The sequence below is a fragment of the Mobula birostris genome, chromosome 21, assembly GCF_030028105.1.
Source record: "Mobula birostris isolate sMobBir1 chromosome 21, sMobBir1.hap1, whole genome shotgun sequence".
NCBI classification, from domain to species: domain Eukaryota; kingdom Metazoa; phylum Chordata; class Chondrichthyes; order Myliobatiformes; family Myliobatidae; genus Mobula; species Mobula birostris.
In genome coordinates this window covers 8,364,460-8,391,581 of record NC_092390.1, presented here as the reverse complement: position 1 = coordinate 8,391,581, position 27,122 = coordinate 8,364,460, and the positions used below count along the sequence as shown (strand labels likewise).

At 41.4% G+C, this 27,122-nt stretch overlaps 1 protein-coding gene across 2 annotated transcripts in view; it reads right to left on the bottom strand.

Moving 5' to 3' along the window:
• Positions 1-27,122, bottom strand: part of sufu (suppressor of fused homolog (Drosophila)) — a 109,306-nt gene that overhangs the window by 58,421 nt on the left and 23,763 nt on the right. For both annotated transcript variants that reach the window (XM_072238909.1, XM_072238908.1), the window contains exon 3: positions 16,790-16,926. In XM_072238909.1, coding sequence (XP_072095010.1) covers positions 16,790-16,926 — 137 coding nt within the window. The remainder of the gene's footprint in view (positions 1-16,789; positions 16,927-27,122) is intronic.

Below are 27,122 nucleotides of genomic sequence, written 5' to 3'. Positions count from 1 at the left end.
TGTTATTGCAGAATGCCCATCTCTAACCAGCTGTAGGCTAATCTTGCTCCCTTTCTAATCAGTGGTAACTCTTGAACCACTGAAGGTGAGGCCTACAGAAGTGGAAGGCGAGGAAAAAAAACTTTGCTCTTTTAGTGTCCCTTAGCATTGAGTTTCTTCTTGAGTGTAAATAAAATTATCACTACAAAATCAACACACACACACTCACTCACTCAGGTAGTTGATAAGCACAGTCAATGGTGAACACTTCAGAGAAATGATACTCAATGATAGTGTTTAGGAAATATCCTCAGTTTCCATTTTCACTCAAAGTGTGACATGTTCTTTTCTCTACATTCAGAGCCACTTCTTTTAGGTACGTGAGTGGAACCTGGTATGGTCATTTGTTGCCTTAGCCCATCCACTTCAAGGTTCAATGTGTTGTGTTCAGAGATGCTCTTCAGTACACCACTGTCATAAAGCATGGTTATTTCTCTGTCCACTTGAACCAGCCTGGCTATTCTCCTCTAACCTCTCTCATTAACAAGGCATTTCACCCAATTACTGCCACTTGCTGGATTTTTTTTTTTGGTTTTTCACACCGCTCTCTGTAAATTCTAGCGACTGTTGTGCATGAAATTCCCAGATCAGTTTTGTGATACTCAAACCACCCCATCTGGCACCAATCATACCACAGTCAGTCACTTAGATCACATTTCTTCCCCATTCCGAGTCTGATCTGAACAACTGAACCTGTTGAGCATGTCTGCATTGAGTTGCTGCCACATGATTGACTGATATTTGCATTAATGAGATGTACAGATGTACCTAATAAAAGTGGCTACTGAGTGTATAACTAATACATCATTACTTACTAACTTTGACAAGTTTTATTTAATACCTGCAAGCTTTTAAATACCTCTTAAAATTATAAAGTTATAGAATGTAGACAGCTTCACTGAAATTCATTTCACCATTTGAAAAACACCTAAATGCTACCGTCTTTTACTTCCTCACAGTGGAGCAATTGTGAGCCCACATGACCAATTACCCCCTAATAGTAAGTCACCCTGTGAAGCACTTAGTTGGATTCTTACTGAAAAGTCCACAGATTCTACATCTAGTAAATAAGATTTTTTTTTAAATATTGGCTTGGCAGAAGACTTGTAAAAGAACAGCCAGGTTGCTATTTAACTTTAAGGTTTTAACCACACCTAATTAATATTAATGTCTTTACCAGTCCTCAGTGCCTATAAAATATGACCAAAAGGAAGAAAATCTGTTCCAGTTGAGAACCATGGGATTAAAACATGGGCTGCATTCTTAAAGCTGGAAAACTGCAGCCAGCTTGCATAAAATTACCAATAATAGTTTTAACAGCAGTTCACCAAAAAATTATGAATATTCTACCACCAATGCCTCATCTTCCAAATTAGCCTAAAAACAGCTACTTTAAAAAGAGAGTATACTTGATCAAAAAAGTCATGAAACGGGTCAAACACATGAAATGTAAAACTATAATGTTTGTTCTTGGTTCCCATTTTTCTGGCCGAACATTATAGATGCCAGATTTTAACTTGATTGTACAATGATTGACCCTGTAAATGCACTTCTACCATGGTCCTTCATGTAAGGAGATCACACCTAACAAATGTTTTGTAAAATTAAGCCAGTGATTTTAAAACTTTTTTATGAATGTTTCTTTTGTACCAGTAATTCAAGTATATTCATATTGACCAGCAGTTATAAATAATAGTAAATAATTCACGGTCAAACACACTGTGAAACGTCTCATCACATACTGGTCTGATGTATCCAAAAGATTTTTTTTGTGTGCATACAGAATTTGATTGCCGGCAAGAAGACACTCTCAATTTGCAGATCCAAAACAAGGACCAATATACTGTTAGTGAACAAGCCGGTCAGTTCAAGCTTGACAGCCAGTAACAGCACATTTGCAAGCAATATATAGAGAGCAAAACATCAACTTTGTTCTCTACAAATGCCTGGATACCTTCCGGTGTTCTTCCCCAGTAAAAATATAAATTTCTACCAAATCTAGTAGATGAAAGCAAAACAAGAGGAAAAACAAAGCAAAAAAGAAAGCAAAAAGTTTGCACTTATATGATGTTTTTAAATCATCAGAATGTCCAAAGCATTTCAATTAATTATCTTTAAAGTATTGTAATGCCCGAAATAGCAAAGTACATGGTCATAGCTAAACACCATAAACAACAATAATCCGTTTGTGACTGAGGGATAAACATCAAGGCAATACACAGACTAACTTTTCTACTCTTCAATAAAGTGGCATGGGATCTTTTGCATTTATCCCAAAGGGTCCAGTGTCGACATCTTTAAGGTTGATTCCTCCAGCACTGCAGTGTGCACTGAACACTGCACTGGAATTACAGACTAACTTTTGAACTGATGGCTCCAGAGTGGGATATGAAAAGCAGTTCATTCATTAAAAGGTATTAATTTTCAAATTAAATAAGCTAAGAGTGCAAAAAATAGTGAAATAAGCTGGTAAAAAATAGATTTGTAAAATTTAGATAGCACAAATGATTTCTAAAATATGACATCTAATAGCAGTGTCATGGTTAGTGTGTCATTAATTTCAGTCTGTAAATTAAAAATTAAAAATTCTTCAGAGCAATATAGAATTTATTGATCTTCCCAACTCTGACTCTACCGCCAGTGGTCATGAACTGGTCCCAAAATTTAAAAAGCTTAACCTATATAGCTTAACCAGGTATATGGAGGAATCTAAGGTGGGGGCTTATATGGGAGGCAGGGTTTGAGGGTCGGCACAACATTGTGGGCCGAAGGGCCTGTACTGTGCTGTAATATTCTATGTTCTATGTTCCATGTAATGTCATTAATAATTGTATAACTAACAGGCACAAGTCTTCCCAACTGGGTTTATACATTATAGTAAGAGACTATATTATAAACTGTGGAAGCTGACTTTTGGCAATTAATTTGAATTGATTAAAACAGTTATAATTGGGAAAGGTTTTGAGTTAACCTTGAGTTAATACTGATACACATGTACTATATAAATAAATTCCCAAATTACTGGCTACTCTTTGTTAAAAAGTTAAGCACATTGTTTAAAAAAAAGTAGAAATCTGGTATGGGCTACAATTAATCTTTGATTATAACATCCACTTCATTAACAAAGGCAATGCCTTCAATGAACAAATAATCTACAATGAATTAGAAAAGTAGCACTGATTTTAAATATTTATACAAGTTTTAATTATTTTAATTACAGCCAAACAAAATAGGATTCCTCCTAGATCAAGGTGCAAAACACAGCACCAACAGTCATACACAACACAAGGCACATAAAGCAGTAAACATACCATCACACAAAAAAATAAATAATATAGCCCAAGTCTTTGACAGCCATATCCTGCAGATCGATGGTGCATGGATGATTTTGGAAAGAATTCATCCTCAGCAGTCAGCAGACAAGCACACACAATCCACCTTGCCATCCACTGAGCGAACACTAGAGGGCAGCATCGACAGGAAGGACCAGCCCCTAGTTCAGCATGGGTGCCGCACCACAGTGTTTCTGGTGTCTCCTCTCCTGTGGCTGCAACAGGCGAGCCCGATGCATAAGGCAGAGTCCGTGCTACAGCTGAGGTCATGCAGTTCCTCTATCGGTCTCACCAATAATCCAGTGAATGAGACTTGCAGTATTCTACATTACTAATGTCCAACAGTCTTGCGGTCATAAAAATGATGCTTGACAAAAACATCTTTGGTTGACCCCTGCAGTGGTCATCTTATTGAAAGTAGTAATATAGAATTAAACTACACAAATACTTCATAGTGAAGTACTATTCACAAAGACTGCTCTATAAAACTGTCTAAAGTCATTGCTGATGGACAAGATGTCACTTTCAGTACTTAAGAGTTTGTAATGTCTTTCAGTATTGTTCAACAATTTGCCAGAAAACTTTAGACATCCAGCATTACTGAATAATAGCATTTCAGCTTCACTTATAAAACAGCTATATTTTAGGAACAGTTGCTGAATCCTAAGCAAACTTCACTATTATCAATTTGTTGGATCTGTTTAATTCTTAGATTAGACTATTGAATTATTCCTGTCACAGTATGTGGACAGGCCGACCAGGGGGAATGCCTGGCCTTTAGCATTATCATGGAAAAGGATAGAATCAGAGAGGACAGGAAAATTTTTAATTGAGGAAGGGCAAATTATGAGGCTACAAGGCTAGAACTTGCGGGTGTGAATTGGGATGATGTTTTTGCAGGGAAATGTACTATGGACATGTGGTCGATGTTTAGAGATCTCTTGCAGGATGTTAGGGATAAATTTGTCCCAGTGAGGAAGACAAAGAATGGTAGGGTGAAGGAACCATGGGTGACAAGTGAGGTGGAAAATCTAGTCAGGTGGAAGAACGCAGCATACATGAGGTTTAGGAGGATCAGATGGGTCTATTGAGGAATATAGGGAAGCAAGAAAGGAGCTTAAGAAGGGGCTGAGAAGAGCAAGAAGGGGGCATGAGAAGGCCTTGGCGAGTAGGGTAAAGGAAAACCCCAAGGCATTCTTCAATTATGTGAAGAAAAAAAGGATGACAGGAGTGAAGGTAGGAGCAATTAGAGCTAAGGTAGGAAGTTGTGCCTGGAGGCTGTGGAAGTGAGTGAAGTCCTCAATGAATACTTCTCTTCAGTATTCACCAACGAGAGGGAACTTGATGATGGTGAGGACAGTATGAGTGAGGTTGATGTTCTGGAGCATGTTGATATTAAGGGAGAGGAGGTGTTGGAGTTGTTAAAATACATTAGGATGGATAAGTCTCCGGGGCCTGACTGAATATTCCCCAGGCTGCTCCATGAGGCGAGGGAAGAGATTGCTGAGCCTCTGGCTAGGATCTTTATGTCCTCGTTGTCCACGGGAATGGTACCGGAGGATTGGAGGGAGGCGAATGTTGACCCCTTGTTCAAAAAAAGGTAGTAGGGATAGTCTGGGTAATTATAGACCAGTGAGCCTTATGTCTGTGGTGGGAAAGCTGTTGGAAAAGATTCTTAGAGATAGAATCTATGGGCATTTAGAGAATCATGGTCTGATCAGAGACAGTCAGCATGGCTTTGTGAAAGGCAGATCGTGTCTAACAAGCCTGATAGAGTTCTTTGAGGTGGTGACCAGGCATATAGATGAGGGTAATGCAGTGGATGTGATCTATATGGATTTTAGTAAGGCATCTGACAAAGTTCCACACGGTAGGCTTATTCAGAAAGTCAGAAGGCATGGGATCCAGGAAAGTTTGGCCAGGTGGATTCAGAATTGGCTTGCCTAGAGAAAGCAAAGGGTCATGGTGGAGGAAGTACATTCGGATTGGAGGATTATGACTAGTGGTGTCCCACAAGGATCTGTTCTGGGACCTCGACTTTTCGTGATTTTTATTAACGATCTGTATGTGGGGGTAGAAGGGTGGGTTGGCAAGTTTGCAGACGACACAAAGGTTGGTGGTGTTGTAGATAGAGTAGAGGATTGTCAAAGATTGCAGAGAGACATTGATAGGATGCAGAAGTGGGCTGAGAAGTGGCAGATGGAGTTCAACCCAGAGAAGTGTGAGGTGGTACACTTTGGAAGTACAAACTCCAAGGCAGAGTACAAAGTAAATGGCAGGATATTTGGTAGTGTGGAGGAGCAGAGAGATCTGGGGGTACATGTCCACAGATCCCTGAAAGTTGCCTCACAGGTGGATAGGGTAGTTAAGAAAGCTTATGGGGTGTTAGCTTTCATAAGTCGAGGGATAGAATTTATGAGTCACGATGTAATGATGCAGCTCTATAAAACTCTGGTTAGGCCACACTTGGAGTACTGTACCCAGTTCTGGTCGCCTCCCTATAGGAAGGATGTGGAAGCATTGGAAAGGGTACAGAGGAGATTTACCAGGATGCTGCCTGGTTTAGAGGGTATGGACTATGATCAGAGATTAAGGGAGCTAGGGCTTTACTCTTTGGAGAGAAGGAGGATGAGAGGAGAGATGATAGAGGTGTACAAGATAATAAGAGGAATAGATAGACTGGACAGCCAGCGCCTCTTCCCCAGGGCACCACTGCTCAGTACAAGAGGACATGGCTTTAAGGTAAGGGGTGGGAAGTTCAAGGGGGATATTAGAGGAAGGTTTTTTTACTCAGAGAGTGGTTGGTGCGTGGAATGCACTGCCTGAGTCAGTGGTGGAGGCAGATACACTAGTGAAGTTTAAGAGACTACTAGGGAGGCGGGGTTTGAGGGTCGGCACAACATTGTGGTCCGAAGGGCCTGTACTGTGCTGTACTATTCTATGTTCTATGTTCTACAGTTTGACATTTCATAACTTGGGTAGCTTTTGAGTATTTTATACATAAGGTATATATCACAAAATTTTCTGCCTTGTGAATTTTCAGATGCAATAATTCTAAATGTGTGATTTAGAATTTAAAAACGGGGGGGAGATTATTAGTATCTTAGCTTTTTGTCTCTCCCTTCACTCAGTAGACCATTACTGTTCATCTCAATTTCTCTTTGTTCTGTTAACACTTAAGAAAATTGTGAAGCAACAAATGTTGTGCCCTTTTCCTGACTTCTGAAAGAACCTTGGATGAAAACATCAGAATCCAACATATCCTAGGATCACCATTCCAGAAGATTCCAGGTTAAAAAAACATGAATAAAAGATTAATGCTGCACTATAAACAGAGATAATCCGAACAGCATACAACACAGACAACTATAGAATATTGATGTCTATGATAGTAATAATCAGGGATTGTCAATAAGGGCAGCGGTCCCCAACCAATAGGCCGCGGACCAGTACCGGGCCGCAAAGCATGAGCTACCGGGCCGCGAGGAAACCATATGATTTGGTGATATAAGTCAGCTGCACCCTTCTTCATTCCTTGTCACGCCCACTGTTGAGCGTGAATGCATGCGAGGTCACTAAGCACGCGTCATCCATGTCAGCGCGGGAGGGAGATCAACTCCTCAAGCTTGCAAATAATGGTGGGCTGAAAAGTATGTTTGACATAACAGCTCTGCCGGCATTCCGGATCAAAGTCAAGGCTAAATATCCTGAGATAGCCACAAAAGCACTGAAAACGTTGCTTCCATTTCCAACATATCTCTGTGATGAATGCAACGAAAACTAAGTTGCGGAATAGACTGGACATAAGGAACCCCCTTCGAGTATCGCTGTCTCCCATCACCCCTCGATGAGACCATCTTGTTGCAGGGAAACAAGCCCAGGGCTCCCACTGATTCAGCGATATTGGTGTGTTGCAATGATTTTATATGTTTATACAGGGAAAATATGTGCCGTGTGTTTAATATACAAACGTTACTTAAAATGTTATGATGCTATTGACTTATAAGTGACTTATATAACCATACAACAATTACAGCACAGAAACAAGCAATCTCGGCCCTTCTAATCCGTGCCGAACGCTACTCTCACCTAGTCCCACTGACCTGCACTAAGCCCATAACCCTCCATTCCTTTCCAGTCCATATACCTATCCAATTTTTCTTTAAATGATAATATGGAACCTGCCTCTACCACTTCTACTGGAAGTTCATTCAACACTTACTTCAAGCTCCCCTGTCCTCCCCTGATAACTGATTTATCACTATATTCATGCGAGGAAAGTATGCGCTGTGTGTTTAATACTAAATTCGTTAGATAAACCCTTTTAGAAACGAAATTAAGTGTATTAGCCACTTATCACCTATATTCCGGTCGTGATTAACACCTCCCCCCAAAAACAGAATCGCCAAAAAGGATTTCTAAAGGGGGGGGGGAATCGGGACTTACACACGAGCAACGAGCAAGTCACACATGCGCACTGGTGCCCGCGCAAGGCTTCATGGTCATTATAGTCTTTCTCGAGGTAAACCCAACGTATTTGACTGTTATTCTTGTCCGTTGGCAACCCTACCCCCTCCCACTGGTCCGCAACAATATTGTCAATATTAAACCGGTCCGCAGTGCAAAAAAGGTTGGGGACCCCTGATTTAGGGAGATGACATTAATATAACATAGCAAATACTTGAGTACTTTTTAATTTGCTTCAAAATACACACCATAATTCTGGAAATCAATTTGGCTTTCTCATCAAATCCTCAATGACAGCAACCACATTTTGCCAGTGCCAACAATTGAGAATTGTTAACTACTTAATTCTTAGTTTAGAGGCCAGTTTAATCACATTTTACACGAGAAATTTAAAAAATGCCTAAACTACAACATTTTAGGCTAGTACCTACAGAAAACCAGACAACAAACCTACAGATCAGTCCAAATGCTACCTCTCCCAACAATTTGTACCCGAATACAAACAAACAACAGTAGACAGTCAGAATCACTATGACATTCTTGCACCACATATCAATTCCTAGCATTTAACATTTGAAACCTAACAAATTGTTGCAAATATTTTCTGGAAGCCTTATTTTGGAGATTTGTCCCTGCACTGGTAAGCCAACAGCTGAATGCTCTTGGGAATACTATAATATTTGGGTGGTCATTCATATTTGATAGTTAATAGATAGGCCAAACAGCTATAGCTTCATGAATGTAAATGGTGTTTTCAAGATGAACTAATTGACAGCTTTGGTTTTACACGATCATAGCTGCAAGACGAACTGTAGGGATAGGGAGGGGGAAAATGAACAAAATACATGAATTTTCTCAAGGTAAAGTTTATTAGTCCAGCAACTGAGTTATGCAACTTCATTCTCTGGCAAGCTCTCATTATCCATCCTTGTGCAGTTCTACTTTCAAGCAAAGTTTCATGTGGTGACACTTAATGTAAACTCAGAATGTGAAAGTAACCATCTTCATAGTGACAATTTCCATTTATCTATTATTTAGTTCAACCTTTTTATGGTGAGGGGGAGCTTGAGATGCTGCATGCGCCAGTGGAGACAGACTTTGTGCAGAAAAGTTAACTTATACACAATTAATTCACGTTATAGATTCACTCATTTGCTATTATTGACTAGCCACTGAAATGTTCTTCAAATGATTGTAGGCTGTAAACGTTTCAAAGTACCAGCCTCTAATTCAAAAGGTATACAGAATTTGTATTACTTAAATCTCAAAAGATAATGAGCAGTGTTTCATATGATGGTCCAATCTCTCAAGAGATCTACACAACACAAAGTTTGGACAACACACATAAAAGTTGCTGGTGAATGCAGCAGGCCAGGCAGCATCTCTAGGAAGAGGTGCAGTCGACATTTCAGGCCGAGACCCTTCGTCAGGACTAACTGAAGGAAGATTTGAAAGTTGGAGGGAGAGAAGGAGATCCAAAATGATAGGAGAAGACAGGAGGGGGAGGGATGGAGCCAAGAGCTGGACGGGTGATAGGCAAAAGGGATACAAGAGGATCATGGGACAGGAGCTCTGGGAAGAAAGACAAGGGGGGGGAACCCAGAGGATGGGCAAGGGGAATATTCAGAGGGATAGAGGGAGAAAAAGGAGAGTGAGAGAAAGAATGTGTGTATTAAAATAAGTAACAGATGGGGTATGAGGGGGAGGTGGGGCATTAGCAGAAGTTAGAGAAGTCGATGTTCATGCCATCAGGATGGAGGCTACCCAGACGGAATATAAGGTGTTGTTCCTCCAACCTGAGTGTGGTTTCATCTTTACAGTAGAGGAGGCCGTGGATAGACATGTCAGAAAGGGAATGGGATGTGGAATTAAAATGTGTGGCCACTGGGAGATCCTGCTTTCTCCGGCGGACAGAGCGTAGATGTTCAGCAAAGCGGTCTCCCAGTCTGCATTGGGTCTCGCCAATATATAAAAGGCCACATCGGGAGCACCGGACGCAGTATATCACCCCAGCCGACTCACAGGTGAAGTGTTGCCTCACCTGGAAGGACTGTTTGGGGCCCTGAATGGTGGTAAGGGAGGAAGTGTAAAGGCATGTGTAGCACTTGTTCCGCTTATACGGATAAGTGTCAGGAGGGAGATCAGTGGGGAGGGATGGGGGGGACGAATGGACAAGGGAGTTGCGTAGGGAGCGATCCCTGCGGAATGCAGGGGGGGTAGGGAAAGATGTGCTTAGTGGTGGGAAACAACAGGAATTCTGCAGATGCTGGAAATTCAAGCAACACACATCAAAGTTGCTGGTGAATGCAGCAGGCCAGGCAGCATCTCTAGGAAGAGGTGCAGTCAACGTTTCAGGCTGAGACCCTTCGTCAGGACTAACTGAAGGAAGAGTGAGTAAGGGATTTGAAAGTTAGTGGTGGGATCCCGTTGGAGGTGGCAGAAGTTACGGAGAATAATATGTTGGACCCGGAGGCTGGTAGGTTTGGAGAATGTTTTCTTGTTATACTTCCACCTTGCCATTCAAGAGGTTTCAGAGCTCCACAGAAAATCTGTTGCTAATTTGGTTGCAACCCATTACCATTCGTGCTCAGTTAAAGCAAATGAACAAATTTACATCTGTACCCATGAAACTAAAGTTCCATAACCTGGGAATTGGAACTATAGTCTCATGCAAGTTTGAATTGTATAAGACCATAGTTCACATTCACCAGATTACTAAAAATCTTAAAACAGGCATTCAATTTTAATTTCTTCACATTAGCAAAATTCTCATATTTTAATTCTATTTTTATGCATCATTATGAATAATTCAAAGTATAGCTGCACAGATAATTTGAACAAAATAATGGCTGTATGTAAGGAACTTTTAAAAGTTGATTTTAAAAAACATGAATAATTTTATTTTATTAATCTCTAATACTGTTGGCACTCTACAAACTCTATTGGTGGTTAATGCATTTAAAATAAGTTAACTAATTAGTATCTAGAAACAGGAAAAATAAACGAAAACATCAGATTGCATACATCAAGTAGTAAATTATTTAAGGTATTAGAGGTAGCTGGGCTCAATGAATCCTTCCTCACCATCAGCCACTCAAGAAAAATCTGAAGATGAACAAACTGAATCATACCTAACTAAAAGACAAATCATGAAATTATAGAATTGTTATGATTAATGAATCTTAAAGTTTCAGAATAATAGTATGCCCCATCAAAAAAAAATACCCAGTTCTGGCAACTTAGTTAAAATGTAAATAAATGGAAGGAGTTTATCCCCCACTGACGCCCCCATTGGGAGCATTTGAATATGTTACTATTCTTCATTTCAGAAGACAGTTGGGTTAGGAAGTCGAGTCAGTCCTAAGACTACACCAAGCCTCAAGCATCTTAGCTGCAGCCTCCTTGTGTTCAGGTCTTCTGTCATCCTTGTACGTTTGTCAGTTTGAAACCTAACCAACCTTTGTAGTTGGTGTCCAACTTGTTCTAGATTTCCTCTTTTTAATTCATCTATCCACAATAGCTTGCAGAAAGGCTCTGATAAGAGTTGCAGAGGTTCTTGTTACCTGTCAAACCAATAGCTCAGTATCAACTTATGATTTGCTATTTCAATGATTCATTTGTTCTGAGTGCAGTATTTGTCGAAGTCTCATGAAACTATTTTAAAGTTCTCAATTCATTCTTCTAGTAATTTGGCAGCGTCTAGTACAGCCAGGAGAGAAACCAAAACAACAACAGCACATAGCGGGTAGTTTCATTTTCACTCGCATGTTGCTGCAAATTCAGATTTCCCCTCAGTGTCAGTAAAACAAAAGAACTGGTCATTGACTTCAGAAAGGGGGGTGGTGGTACACACACTCCTGTCCACAGCAATAGTAATAATATTGGCAACTTCAAGTTCCTAGGTGTGAACATCACCAATCATTTGTCCTGGTCCAACCATGTAACGTCAAAGCCAATGGGTGTAAAATTGGCTTTCAAGACTTAGAGTCATGAAGCATCAGAAGACCAAATACAAAGAACTGAAGGAACATCATTGTTCTCTATCTCAAGTTCCTGAAAAAGATGTGACTATAATTCACTCATTCCTGCTCTGTATTCAGAAGTGCCTGAGGACACTGCTAAAAATGCAACAGCTATATCTTCTGGCCAAAGTTTATTAACACACAGAAGCACTGTTTTTAAAATTCACCAACTCGTGTTCTACTCATCCAGCAAGAGAGGATGAGTACAACTAAGAGGAAGACAAACAGCAATTGCTTTGGAGACACAGATATACTTGGCAGGCTCCAGTGAGTCAGCAAGCAGTTTAAGATGCAACACAGAGGTACGAAGACAGGGTGAACTACCCGTAGAATATGAATGTCGTAAGAACTGAAGATCAAACTGAAGATAGTTATGCTCCTCAAAGTCAGATCTGCATTTAGGTTAAACCATTTTGCAACTGGAATTTTCTACCATGCATATAATCAACACCTTTCAAAATTATCAAGGTTCTTAAGCAGATTTTAATTGTCTTTGCTAATCAGAAAATAAAAACTGTCAAGATTACTTTAAATTAAAAAACAATTATAACAAAAATTAAAACAATAATCAAGTATATGAAAGTAAAAAGTTGTTCTTCTGCCAGGAATGCCAGCATGATTTGTCACTGCAATGGGCTCAGTCATAGAGCAGAGTGATGGGTTTGCTTTGGCCCAAAATATTTACAAAGCTCAAGTATTTTAATGACCGGAAAATTCTAAGCATACAATCATTTCTCATGTACCATTATTTTCTCTCACATGGAACATCCCAGATCAACAAAATTTATTTCAATTACCACTTGAGAGCACAACAATGCAATCTGACATTCTGGTGCAATTCTGCTCATGTGCTCTATTGTCAGATGTGGAATCTTTTTGGATATGAAATTAAAACATAATCCTGGTCAATATTTAACTCACGGTTAAAAGCAACAGGAACATAAACATATGCCAGAAATCAGAAGAAATGAAAGAAAATCCTGAGAAGATTCCAGCCAGGAAGCATAAATTTCATTTCTCTGTTCTGATTCCCATTATCACTTTACTCTTGGTGAAGATTTTACATGACAAACGGGCAAGCACATTTCCTATAGCATTAAAAGCTGCTACACTTCAAAGTTACTTTTGAGGAAGTGATTATACAAGATGTCTTGAGATTGCACAGTGCTATACAACACTAGAAATCAGTTTTCTCCAAATGCCATTCTAGGTGTAATCCCTGTTTCAACTACTGCTACCAGAGTTTCTAACTAATGTCATTTCCATGAGTGACCATGCAACACTACATCGTGCTTAGAACAAACAGTTTTTAAATAGCAACATACAGATACACACACACACACACACAAAATGCTGGAGGAACTCAGCAGGCCAGGCAGCATCTATGGAAGAGTATAGTCGACGTTTTAGACCAAAACCCTTCATCAGGACTAGAGAGAAAAAGGTGTAGAGTCAAAGTAGGAAGATGGGAGGAGTAGGCAGTATCTATGGAAAAAGAGTATAATCGAAGTTTTGGGCCAAGAAACTTCAATTCTTGAAGGGTGTCAACACATCGAGTACACTCTTTTCCAGAGATGCTGCCTGAGCTACTGAGTTCCTCCAGCATTTTTTGTTACGTAATAGGTGAAACGAGGAAGGGAGGGTGAGGTAAAGAGCTGTGAAGTTGATTGGTGAAAGAGATACAGGGCTGGAGAAGCGGAATCTGATGGGAGAGGACAGAAGGCCATGGAAGAAGGCAATGGGGGAGGAGCATCAGAGGAAGGTGATGGCAGATAAGGAGATAAGGCGAGAGATGGGAATGGGAATGGGGAACGGTGAAGGAGGGAGAGAGGCAATTACTGGAAGTTCAAGAAATCGATGTTCATGCCACCAGGTTGGACGCTACCCAGACGCAATACTAGATGTTGTTCCTTCAACCTGAGTGTGACTTCACTGCAACAGTAGAGGCGGCCATGGATGGACATGTTGGAATAGGAATGGGAAGTGGTATTAAAATGGTTGGCCATTGGGAGATTCCACTTTTTCTGGCAGACGGAATGTAGGTGCTCGGTGAAGCAGTCTCCCCGTCTACGTCGGGTCTTACCGACATACAGGAGGCCACGCTGGGAGTACCAGATGCAGTAGATGACCCCAACAGTATCAGAGGTGAAGTGTCACCTCACCTGGAAGGACTATTTGGGGTCCAGAATGGTAGTGAGGTAAGTGGCGTAGGGGCATGTGTAGCACTTGTGCTGCTTGCAAGGATAAGTGCCTTGAGGAAGATCTGTGGGGAGGAAAGGTAGACAAGGGAGTCACGTAGGGAGCATTCCCTGCAGAAAGCAGCAAGTTGCGGGGGGGGCGGGGAGAGAAAGATGTGCTTGGTGGAGGGATTCCTTTGGAGATGGTGGCAGTTGTGGAGAATTACGTGCTGGATGCGGAGGGTGGTAGGTGAGGACAAGAGGAACCCTACCCCTGATAGGATGGCGGGAGGATGGGGAGAGGGCAGACATGCTTGAAATGGAAGAGATGCAGTTGAGGGCAGCATTGACAGTGGAGGAAGGGAAGCCCCTTCCTTTGAAAAAGGAGGACATCTCCTTCATTCTAGAATGAAAAGCCTCATCCTGAGAGCAGACGCAGTAGAGATGGAGGAACTGAGAAGGGGATGGCATTTTTACAAGTAACAGGGTGGGAAGAGGTATAGTCCAGATAGAATCAGTGGGTTTATAAAAGATACCTGTATACAAGCTGTCTCCAGAGATAGACAGTGAGAATGAGAAGGGGGAGGGAGGTATCGGAAATGGAGCGAGTAAATGTAAAGGCAGGAATATGGAGGTAAAGTCGATGAGCTCGGCATGGATGCAAGAAGCAGCACCAATGCAATCATCAATGTACTGTAGGAAAAGTTGCAGTGATACCAGTGGAGGCTTGGAACATAGACTGTTCCACGTAGCCAACAAACAGGCAGGATTAGGGGGACCCATGCGAGTGCCCATAGCTACACCTTTTGTAATGGAAGTGGGAGGAGCCAAAGGAGAGATTATTGCACAATGAGAAGTACCACTCGGCGGAGGAGAGTGGTGGTGGAGGAGAACTGATTGGGTCTGGTGTCCAGAAAAATAAACGCAGAGCTCTGAGGTCTTCCTGGTGGGGGATGGAGGTGTATAGGGACTGGACATCCATAGTAAAAATGAGATAATGGAGGCCAGGGAACCTGAAATCATTGAAAAGATCAAGAGAATGCGAAGTGTTACGGATGTAGGTAGGAAGGGACTGAACCAGGAAGGATAAAACAGAGTCGAGGTATACAGATACAAGTTCAGTGAGGCAGAAACAATGGGTCTACCTAGACAGGCAGGTTTGTGGATCTTGGTAAGAGGTAAAAACGGGAGGTGCAGGGTGAGGAAACTATGAGGTTGGCAGCAGTGGATGGGAGATCCCCAGAGTTAACAAGGTCATTGATGGTGTGTGAGACAATGGCCTAGTGCTCCTTAGTGGGGTCCTGTTCAAGAAACAAGAGGAGATGTCTGAGAGTTGCCACCCGGCCTCACTAAGGTGGAGGTCAGTACACCAGACTACTACAGGAACCCCCCTTATCTGCGGGTTGGATGGTGAGATCAGGATTAGGGCAGAGAGAGTGGAGAACAGTGCGCTCAGAAGGAGTGAGATTGGATTTGGAGAGAGGAGTGGTAAAGTCGACACGGTTGATGTCCCGTCAGCAATTGGCAATGAAAAGATCCAGAGCAGGGTATCCAAGAAGAGGAGAAGGGTTGAGGACAGGCGAAGGTATCATTGGTGCAAGGTGGAGAGTCCTTGCTGAAGTAGGCAGTGGCAGAAGAGCTCAGTATAAGGATAGGTGCAGAACTCACTAATGTGTGGGCACAGGGAGTCAAGGGCGAGGCCCTTACCGAGGACAGAGCATTCCACATCAGAGAGGGGAAGGTCGGAGGGGATGGTGAAGGTCGGCACAGATGAGAGCTGGGATCAGAGAGGGGGAGGGGGGGCGTAGAAATGAAAAAAATCCAGAACAGGCAGAAGACCAGAGTGGGGTGTCCAGGAAGAGGAGGACGACTGTCAGGTGGTGGGTGTGTGTGTGTGTGTGTGTGTGTGTGTGTGTGTGTGTGTGTGTGTGTGTGTGTGTGTGTGTGTGTGTGTGTGTGTTCGTTCGTGTTCAAAAAGCAATGATTTTTGTCACTGATAGTTGGCGAGAAATAAGCAGTAAGACATTGCAGGCTTTTGCTCACTGCAGTTTGAAGCATTCATGCTTAAAGATACCCGAAACAGCCAGGAATGAAAATGAACATTTCACAACTTCAACAAGTTAGGTACTTTGAAAAATTTGAAGGTATCAACAATCTTAAATGTTACAAATGAAAATTAATGTTTGGAAGGCAATCAATGAAAGCACTGTATGAAGGCAGCCTGTTATCTGCACTGGGTGCCTGCACTGATTTTGTTCATTTACAGTCAAAATAACATGGTAGAGTACACTGGATGAATTCCTCCATTGATAACTATTAGGAACTAACACAGCTTTAAGTTCCTTAGTAGTATTGATAGTGTTCTAATTTGTTCTGTATTTCATTTAAATGCATAATTTGTTGCTCAGTTTGAATTTTTAATACATTTTTTTAAAAACTATTTCCATAAAACTTCAGCTATTTGGGCAGACAGTTAATTGGGCCAAAATATACAGGTCCTGATATGTCCCGTTAACTGGAATCCACTGCATTTTAAAATGTTTGTATATATAAAAAACAAATCAACAGAAAAATTCTGCATTTGAGAACCACTAGGATCTCCACAACATTACTCCACAGGAATTCAGCTCCAAATCTGCTGTACTGTACTACATCATGTTCTCCAAAGCTGTAGAAAATTTCTTTTTTGTAGGAAGACTTGACATTCTTTCTACATTGACCATTTGTAAATGCAATAATTATGGAAGTTTACCTGACTGGAATACATATCTGGCCAAACCCTGCATCAATTCAGCTGGCCACGTTGGAGGCGCAGTTTCCCCAGTTTCTCGTTTTAACCGGAAAGTCAATTCAAACCCAAAGCCACTTGGTCCTTCCACTCCTGTAAATCTGGACAACAGAAGATGTCTTAATTATTTTTATTTGCATGAAGACAATTTTAAATTTGATGACGTCTTAATTTTCAAAATTTGTCGAATGGAAGTTCAGTGAATGTTCATTATAATAATGCTACAGAGTGAATTGTGATGTTTTATCCACTCCATGATCCACAGACACACCCACGTCCACTAAACCAACACATGTTGAGTGGTAAACGCTGGCACACTCATCACTTGGCTCTAACACTAAACTATACACGAAAAGCCCAATGATGTTAGGGTTGGGAGAAAAGGGCAGTTTAATTTTTAAAAGCTTACTTAATGTACTCTGTTTCTGTGCAATTAACTTTTTTTAATTTAGAAAAATCAACTGTTTTTATGTCTAAACACCGACAGTAAAATATTTCAAAGCCATGGCTAGAGGTTAAAGACTATGGCTTGCCAGAGCATGACCTCAGGGACATGCTGTCCGAGGCCCACTGACCAAAGTAGTCCTACGATGTTTGCTGGGTACAACAAGTCAGCAGAATTGTCTTCCACATCCCAAGTATGTTTGGAGAAAGGAAATGGGAAGCAATTATGGCTATGTTTAGCTAAGTTTAATTTTGACATCTACAAGATTACATTCACCAACTTTTGAAAATTAAGACATGTCAACCAAATGAAATGATCTATAAATTTAAAGTAAATATACTGACACCAGAGATACACGAGTTATTATCTATGCAAGGCGTGTTTCACAAGCTTAAGTAACACAGCAGTGGCAGGACATTCTAAAACTAATAACAGGAATTGGAATACAATGGTACTCATTACAATCATTTTCTTCTTAGCAAGTGGGAATAAGTAATATTCTAGTTAAGTAATACAGCAATATTTGATCATTATTGTAAAATTCAATTAATATGGTGCCCACATTAACAAAGTGCCCCCAAAATATAGTCAGCCTGATAGCATGCAATACAATTTGCTCTAAAAACTGTATACATGATGTAAAACAGCTGGAAGGCAACAGGAAACATGATTAGAAATTCACATTGATTGTGGTTTTCATCTTTGGTGACTCCAAAACTAATTGAAGGAAATACAAGGGAGCCCAGTAGAAATTGTACGCTGTGGTTTCTCTTTAGTGAGGCACACATTTATGACATGGTGGCATAATGATGCATGCCATTCACATACCTATTAATATAACCTGTATGAATTAGGTAAACAAAGAATGCTTAATCAAACTACTCAAATATTACCAAAATATTAAATACAGAACACTCCTCCTTGCTTAGCTATAAACTCCAACTCGATATAGAATGTATCTCCAGAATACGGTAAATAGTGCTTTCAAGTCGTCTTTATACTATATAAAACAACTACTATATAAACATCCACTGCTAGTAAATATTAAAATTGTCCCATTCAGGCTGAAAGACTTGATTGCTGTGGAGAGTTTCTTACTCTTGTGGGATAATGTCTTTCCTGACAAGGGGGAAATCGGCCTGCTTGGCAGGTGAGACTTGTGGCTATGAACCAATTGCAGGTTCTGGGGACTCCTCAATGGTGGCTGTAGGAGTTGAATCTGGCTGCTCCGGCCACTTTTAACAACTGACTTTGCTCTCCTCAGCTGATCAATGTGTCATCTCCAAATGACATCAGACACAATCACCATTGTAAGAGAGTGGTCCAGTTCTAGGAAAAGAACACAGAAAAACTACAGCACAATACAGGCCCTTCAGCCCACAATGCTGTGCCAAACATGTTTTTACCTTAGAACTACCTAGGCTTTACCCACAGCCCTCTATTTTTCTAAGCTCCATGTACCTGTCCAGGAGTCTCTTAAAAGATCCTACTGTATCCGCCTCCACTACTGTCGCTGGCAGCCCACTGCACGCACTCACCACATAAAAAACTTAACCCCGACATCTCCTCTGTACTTACTTCCAAGCACCTTAAGACTGTGCCCTCTTATGCTAGCCATTTCAGCCCTGGGGAAAAGCCTCTGACTATCCACACGATCAATGCCTCTCATCTTATACACCTCTATCAGGTCACCTCTCATCCTCTGTCACTCCAAGGAGAAAAGGCCAAGTTCACTCAACCTATTCTCGTATGGCATGCTCCCCAATCCAGGAAACATCCTTGTAAATCTCCTCTGTGCCCTTTCTATGGTTTCCACATCACTCTTGTAGTGAGGACCCAGCTGGTGGCATAGTGGCAGACTTCCGAACGAAAGGTCCAGAGTTCGAATCCAGCCGGCTTCCCTGCACGCCTTCCATCCGTGCTGGGTTACGAGCTGGTGATCTCTTTGGAAACTCACCCGGCAGAAGGCAATGGCAAACCACTGCTGTAACTTGCCTCGTACTCAATTCCCCACTATGTCAGAGAGGCGTGGAGGGAAATCGTCTGCTAACCGGAGAAACTCCAGATGCAACATACTTTCCTTTTCACTGCAGTGAGGCTACCAGAACCGAGCACAGTACTCCATGTGGGGTCTTGACCAGGGTCCTATATAGCTGCAACGTTACCTCTCGAGTCCTAAACTCAATCCCACGATTAATGAAGGCCAATGCACCATATGCCTTCTTAACCACAGAGTCAACCTGCGCAGCAGCCTAGAGTTTCCTATGGACTCTGACCCCAAGATCCCTCTGATCCTCCACACTGCCAAGAGTTTTACCATTAATACCATATTCTGCCATCATATTTGACCTACCAAAATGAACCACCTGACACTTACCTGGTTGAACTCCATCTGCCACTTCCCAGCCCAGTTTTGCACCCTATCGATATGCCGCTGTAACTTCTAACAGCCCTCCACACTATCCACAACACCCCTAACCTTTGTGTCATCAGCAAATTTACTAACCCATCCCTCCACTTCCTCATCCAGGTCATTTATAAACATCAGAAAGAGAAGGGGTCCCAGAACAGATCCCTGAGGCATACCACTGGTCACTGACCTCCATGCAGAATAGGACCCATCTACAACCACTCTCTGCCTTCTGTGGACAAGCCAACTCTAGATCCACAAAGCAAGGTCACCTTGTATCCCATGCCTCATTACTTTCTCAATCATCTTTGCATGGGGCACCTTATCAAATGTCTTGCTGAAATCAATATACACTACATCTACTGCTCTACCTTCATCAACGTGTTTAGTCACATCCTCAAGAAATTCAATCAGGCTCATAAGGCAAGACGTGTCTTTGACAAAGCCATGCTAACCATTCCTAATCATATCATGCTTCTCTAAATATTCATAAATCCTGCCTCTCAGGATCTTTTCCATCAACTTACCAACCACTGAAGAAAGACTCACTGGTCTACAATTTCCTGGGCTATCTCTACTCCCTTTCTTAAATAAGGGAACAACATCGGCAACCCTCCAATCCTCCGGAACCTTCCCCATCCCCATTGATGATGCAAAGATCATTAGCAATCTCCTCCCTCACCTCTCACGGTAGCCTGTCTTAAACTTTCCAAGTACTCACTTTTGATTACACCTGTAGTTCCTCACCAGGTCTGCTTGTCCAGGAGTGAAACATCAACCCTCCTTGTTTGAGGAGCCCTCAATTGCCTCAGCTATTTGTCCTGCATACTCCTTCTGAGATTGAGTTTGAGAAAACCTAAGTGTGAACACAAGGGAAGACCCAGGAACAGCATTGTTGGTTGTGGAGTGTGCTGCATTGCCACATCCAAGGAGGGAATTGGTGAGCTTCTGATTCAGTGTCAGTGTAGCGTGTTCTACTGACATCGCCCACAATGCATTCTTCAGACCCTGGACAAATCTCTCCACCAAGCCATTTGTAAATAGAGTCATATGGTGCAAAAGTAATACGTCTTATCCCATTCATTTTCAGGAATGACTGTAACTGTTCTGCAACAAAATGTTCTGGAACACTAGACCTTGAGAAGAGGCTTCTTAACATATCAATAGTCTGTGAGGCTGTAGTGGGGGCCATTGTGAATGATTCTGGCCACTGTAGCTACATCCACCATCAAGAACTTTGTGCCCATGAATGATTTGGCAAAATCCACAAAAATCCCAGGGATGCAGAGGTGCTGCTCATGGCATCTTCTGAATGTGTTGGTACCGCAAACAGTGCAGGGAAAGCTGGTCGAAATGCTGATCTACCCCAGGCCACCAGACAACACTTCAAGCCAATGTTTTCATTTTGACCACACCTAGTGATAAAGTTTAAAGGAATGGGGGATTCTCAAGATTCCTTTAAAAAAATGGATTCTGTGACTGCAGTGTGTTTGGATAATGTCTCACAGCTGCTTTCTTTAGAGCAAGATAAGGCTTAAAGTTCGCCCAGATCCACATGAGATGTGTCTGGGCTTTTCACACCTTTTGATTTTGACAAAAAGCAGTACCTGATGGAAATTAGACAGAAGATTCCTTTCCTAATTAAAGCACAAATTTGACGGATGTTCTTATCTTTGACATCAAGTTGTGGCTCCAGCAAACCAGGTAGGACATTCCTTTCTTTAATTAAGGTGGCTGGAGTGTCTAACAAATTGATTGTACTTTTATATCAATAGTCCATTGACTTGACCGGAATAGTTATCAAACTGATTGTTCTCTGTATCAATAGTCCATTGACTTGACTGGAATGGTCATCAAACTGATCATTCTTTTGTATCGGTAGCCTTATAACTTCTGACAATTCTGACATCGGGCAGTGAGCTTGTAGAACTGCCGGGGAGATGAGAAAGGGTTTCTCCCTGATGTCGGGTCCAAGTTCACTCGCTGGCTGAGCTCGAAGAAATAAACGGGTGAAAAGATATGTAACGGTCTTTTTGTGCTGTCGTTATTTGATCCAGCAAAGTTATGTTTACACTAGATGTCCTGCATATTGCTCCTCCAACATTTAACTCTCAACTTGGATGGTACAACAGCTCTCAATCCCCACATAAGGCGACCTCCATCAAAGGCAAGTTCATCCCAGTGCTGGTTTAAAAAAAAATGGAGAAAGTAGAATTTCCGCTGTACATTCCAGCCACTATAGAGCCATAAAAAGTGTCGTTTTTTGTAAATTTTTCAGGTATTTCCTTTTCGAAGGGTAAACGGGACAATCCATCAGCACTTCCATGATTAGTTGTCTTCTTGAATTTCACAGGCAAGCTTCACTTGATATGGATCATAATGTTGTGAGTACTGTGTCTGATGTGAAGATTTGCTTTACCATTTGGAAGCCATCTCACAGTGCTTTGCCCATTGCCATTTCTTCCCGATCTACAGTAATGAGTTGAATTACAAGGAATAAAGCATAGTAGCCGGATTTGACAGGAACCTATTATAGTAATTGACAAATCCCAATAAAGATTGCAACTGCGACATGTCCTTTGGCTTTGGGGCAACCACCACTGCTTGAATTTTTTTAACACACGTGTAATCTTTGTGCATTAAATGTAGCTGCAGTAAGTGATGCTTGCTTTAAAGAATTCACACTTGTTGAATGTATCTTCTGATCTTTTTAACACCGTTTTGAGAGTTGAGATGTTCCTTGTCATTCTCACTGGTAACAATGATGTCATCCAGTCAACACTGAGTGCCTGGGTGGCCTTACAGCACCTGATCCATAGCTTTCTACCAAAGGACAGGAGTAGACACTATGCTCAGTTCAATCTCTTCAATTCAACCATGTAAGCTGAAATGGACTCCCCTTCTTTTCGATTCTGCTTATGAAACCTAAATTGTTCTGTAATAAACAATGGTTTTGGTTTTAAAAGTTCCTGCATTACTTTCACAATATCAGCAAAGCTCACTTTGGCTGGAGCAATAAAACTTCTAAGCAAACTGTATGCTCTTCCACCAAGTAAAACTGGTCTTCGTTTTCCATTGGCTATTTCATTCACTTCAAAATACCGCTCAATTTGTTCAGTATACACCACCCAGTTATGTGTCATGCAATCAAACGCATCTACCTTTCCAAAGTAGTCAGACATTCCTGATTTTTAAAAAATTTATCACGATAAAAAATTTATCTTAATTTTTTTTTAAATTACGACTCCGTTAATTTAAACATTTTTAGGACCCAACTGCCTTTCTCCCCTTCCAAAGAATAAAAAAATGATCACTAGTACAATCGGCAGAGGTTCGTTTTAAAATTCTTTCATCACCACTGTTATGTTTTGTAACTTCCAAACCAATCGGAAGAAAATTATAGGAGCTCAAGATAACATGTACTCTTCAGTGAGGCACAGATTTATGTGGTGGTGCAATGACGTACGTCATTCATGTACGAACAAAAAGGGAAAAGATGAAATATGACAGCAAGCTAGTCGATAATATTAGATTATGAGGACACGCAGTCCTCTTTTACAGTCATTCAATAATGCATGCATTCAGAAATGATACAATGTTTCTCCAGAATATCACAGAAACACAAGACAAACCGACTGAAAGAGTGACAAAAACCACATAATTATAACATACAGTTACAACAGTGCAAAGCCATACTGTAATTTGATGAAGAACAGACCATGGGCACAGTAAAAAAAAGTCTCAAAGCCTCTTGAAAGTCCCGTCATCTCACGCAGACGGTGGAAGGAAAAAAAAACTCTTCCTGCCATGAGCCTCCAAGCGCCACAAACTTGCCAATGCAGCATCCTGGAAGCACCTGACCACAACCGATTCGAGTCCGTCGGAAAACTCCGAGCCTCCGACCAGCCCTCCAACACCTAGCACCATCTCTGCCGAGCGCTTCGACCCCGGGCCTGGCAACAGGCAAAGCCGAGGATTTGGGGCCTTCCCTTCCGGAGATTCTCGATCGCACAGTAGCAGCAGCAGCGAAGCCGGCATTTCAGAAGTTTCTCCAGGTGTTCCTCCGTGCTTCTCACAGCTGTCTCCTGTCAAATCAGGATTGTGCACAGCATCCTAGTTAACACATACGATATCATTCGGAGCGGCTGCGCACGCTGCGTCGCACCGTCATCTTCTCCTCCCTCCCAAATATTAAGCAGAACGTTAACAGTTTTTTCAGTTATATAAAGAATAAAAGGGCGAGAGACGATATTGGACCACTGGAAACTGATGCTGGTGAGGTAATGGGGAACAAAGAAATGGCAGATGAACCAAATAAGTACTTTACTTCAGAAGACACTAGCTGCATGCCAGAGATCCACTAGTGTCAGGGAGCAGGAGTGCCATTGCTATTACAAAAGGAACTATGGCAGATGGAATAGTGTTGGAAAGAGTATGATATCGCAATTTGGTAAAAGCAGACTATTATCTAAAAGGGGAGAAAATTCAAACATCAGAGGTCCAATGGGGATTAGCAGTCTTTGTGCAAAGCTCCCAGAAGATTCATTCACAGGTGGAATCTGTGGTAAAGAAGGAAAAATGCAATGTTGGCATTTATTTCAAGGGGAATAGAAGGTAAAAACAGGAGATAATGCTGAAATTTTATAATACACTAGTCAGGCCACACAAGTGTATTGTCAATAGTTTTGATCCCCTTAGCTCAGAAAGGATGTGTTATCATTGGAGAGAGTCCAGAGGAGGTTCACGAGGATGACTCCAGGAATGAAGGGGTTAACATACGAGGAGCTTCTGGCAGCTTTGGGCCTGTACATACTGGAATTTAGAAGGGTGGGGGGGGGGGGAGGAAATCTCATTGAAACCTACCAAATGTTGAAAGGACTAGATAAGGTGGCTGTGGAAAGGATGTTTCCTCTAGCGGGGGGTATCCATAATTAGAGGACACAGACTCAAAACTGAGGGGCAACCTTGTAGAAAAGGAAGGAGAGAGGTTTTTTTTTAGCCAAAGAGTGGTGAATCTGTGGAATGCTCTGCCACAGACTACGGAGGAGGCCAAGTCCGTGGGTATATTCAAAGCAGGAAGTTAATGGATTCCTGATTGGTCGGGGCATCAAGGAATATGGTAAGAGGGCAGGTGTATGGGGTTGAATGGAATCTGGGATCAGCCCTGATGAAATGACAGAGCAGATGCAATGGGCTGAATGGCCTAATTCTGCTCCTGTTTTATGATTCTTACTTATAAACCATAACAAGTTATGTAGACAAAGAATGCTTAATTAAACGATATATTTATAGTATTACTCAAATATTACTGAAATATTAAAAACACTACACACAGCACCATTCAAAACTTGGGTGTGAACTACTACTTGCCAGACGATATTTAAATACCTTTGCACGTACTCAAATTCCAACAAGATCAAAACTGAAAGGTTTTTGGTATGGAATGTCTGAATGTCTGAGATGATGACAAACCCATGTACTAATTTGCTGCTGGCATTGAGTGAAAAGTTGCTAGACCACAACCTGTGGAACTCACTCAAATTCAGTGGAGTATGTTTTAAATAAAACAAAACCAAACCAAACCAACCTGATATTTCAACACTTTAGCAACCATAAAATATCTCTCTCCAAGTCCTCACAAAACTCGCCAACACAAGCACTTAAAACTAAATTATGCACATCATCTAGAAAGTAATCTCCATTAAGTAACAAAACTTAAATTTTTCCCCAAATACAATTAATTAAAAATTTAATCCTGCACAGCTAAGACAAAGTCATTAATAACATTTATTTATTCTGATAAAGTTTAGGGGAAAGGGGGATTCTCAAGATTCCTGTAAACAACAGATTCAGTACTATGTCTATGACTGCAGTGTGTTTGAATAATGTCTCACAGCTGCTTTCTTTGGAGAAGATAAGGCTTAAGGTTCACCCAGATCAACATAGATGTCTCTGGGCTTTTCACACCTTTTGATTTTGACAAAAAGCAGTACCTGATGGAAATTAGACAGAAGATTCCTTTCTTAATTAAAGCACAAATTTGACGGATGTTCTTATCTTTGTCATTAAGTTGTGGCTCCAGCAAACCAGGTAGGACATTCCTTTCTTTAATTAAGGTGGCTGGAGTGTCTAACAAATTGATTGTACTTTTATATCAATAGTCCATTGACTTGACCGGAATAGTTATCAAACTGATTGTTCTTTTGTATCGGTGGCCTTATAACCTCAGACAATTTGGACATCGGGCAGTGAACTTGTAGAACCGCCGGGGAGATGAGAAAGGGTCTCTCCCTGATGTCAGGTCTAAGTTCACTCGCCGGCTGAGCTCGAAGAAATAAACGGGTGAAAAGATATGTAACGGTCTTTTTGTGTTGTCGTTATTTGATCTAGCAAAGTTCCGTTTACAATTCTCCACTGTAGTACAGTAAGCCCCTTCAACCCAAGCCGCACCGGGCTGCAATCCCCCATTTAACCCTAGACTTATCACAGAACAATTTACTATGACCAATTAACCTACCAACCCATACGTCTTTGGACTGTGGGAGCAAACAGAAGCACCCAGGGGAAATTCATGCAGCCACAGGGAGAACGTACAAATACCTTATAGGCAGAAGGTTAATTCACAGGTGGAATCTGTGGTAAAGGTGGCACCAAACCCACATCACCTGTTCGGTAAAGCAGGGGCCCCCAACCGTTTTTGCACCGTGGACCGGTCTAATATTGACAATATTCTTGCGGACCGGTCGATTGGGGGGGGGGGGGGGGGGGGAGGTTTAAGTTCAACAGCGCCTGACAAGGAATGAGGAAAGGTGCAGCTGACTCATATCGTTTCATATCGCCGAATCATATTGTTTCCTCGCGGCCTGGTAGCACATGCTTTGCGGCCCGGTGGTTGGGGACCACTGCTGTAAAGCATTCTGCTAACCACTATGCTAACAGCATGGCTCACCAAGATGGTACAGTTAAGGGAATTTTTAATGTCAAATTTGTTATGACTATCATATGATATTGGTACTTGTAATTGCAAGTGCTTAACTGAAGCTCACTGGTTACAGAAAAACAGTTCAAAATTCTTCATTAATTCTATCTACACCAGCACACCTACCTAATATGCCTTTTAATTTATCATATTCAAATAATTTTATAAAAAGTTTAAAAATCTAATTTCAAATTAAGTTAAACCAAATCCATTGAGTTGTACACCTTTAAGTGTCTTTAATGGTTAGTTTACTTTAAACCCTCAACTTCTTGCAAAAGCCTCAGTACGAACTGCGATTGAGTGTTCAACATGGACTGAGTAATCTGCAGCGTACTCAGGTATTGCTATCTGTCAATCATATGGATGGAACACCAAGTTTTAGAAAGTATTTGAAAGGCAAAATGTAATTATTTATTTAAAAATAGGCGCAGTATGCAAACGAACAGATGTCTGCGTTTACTGA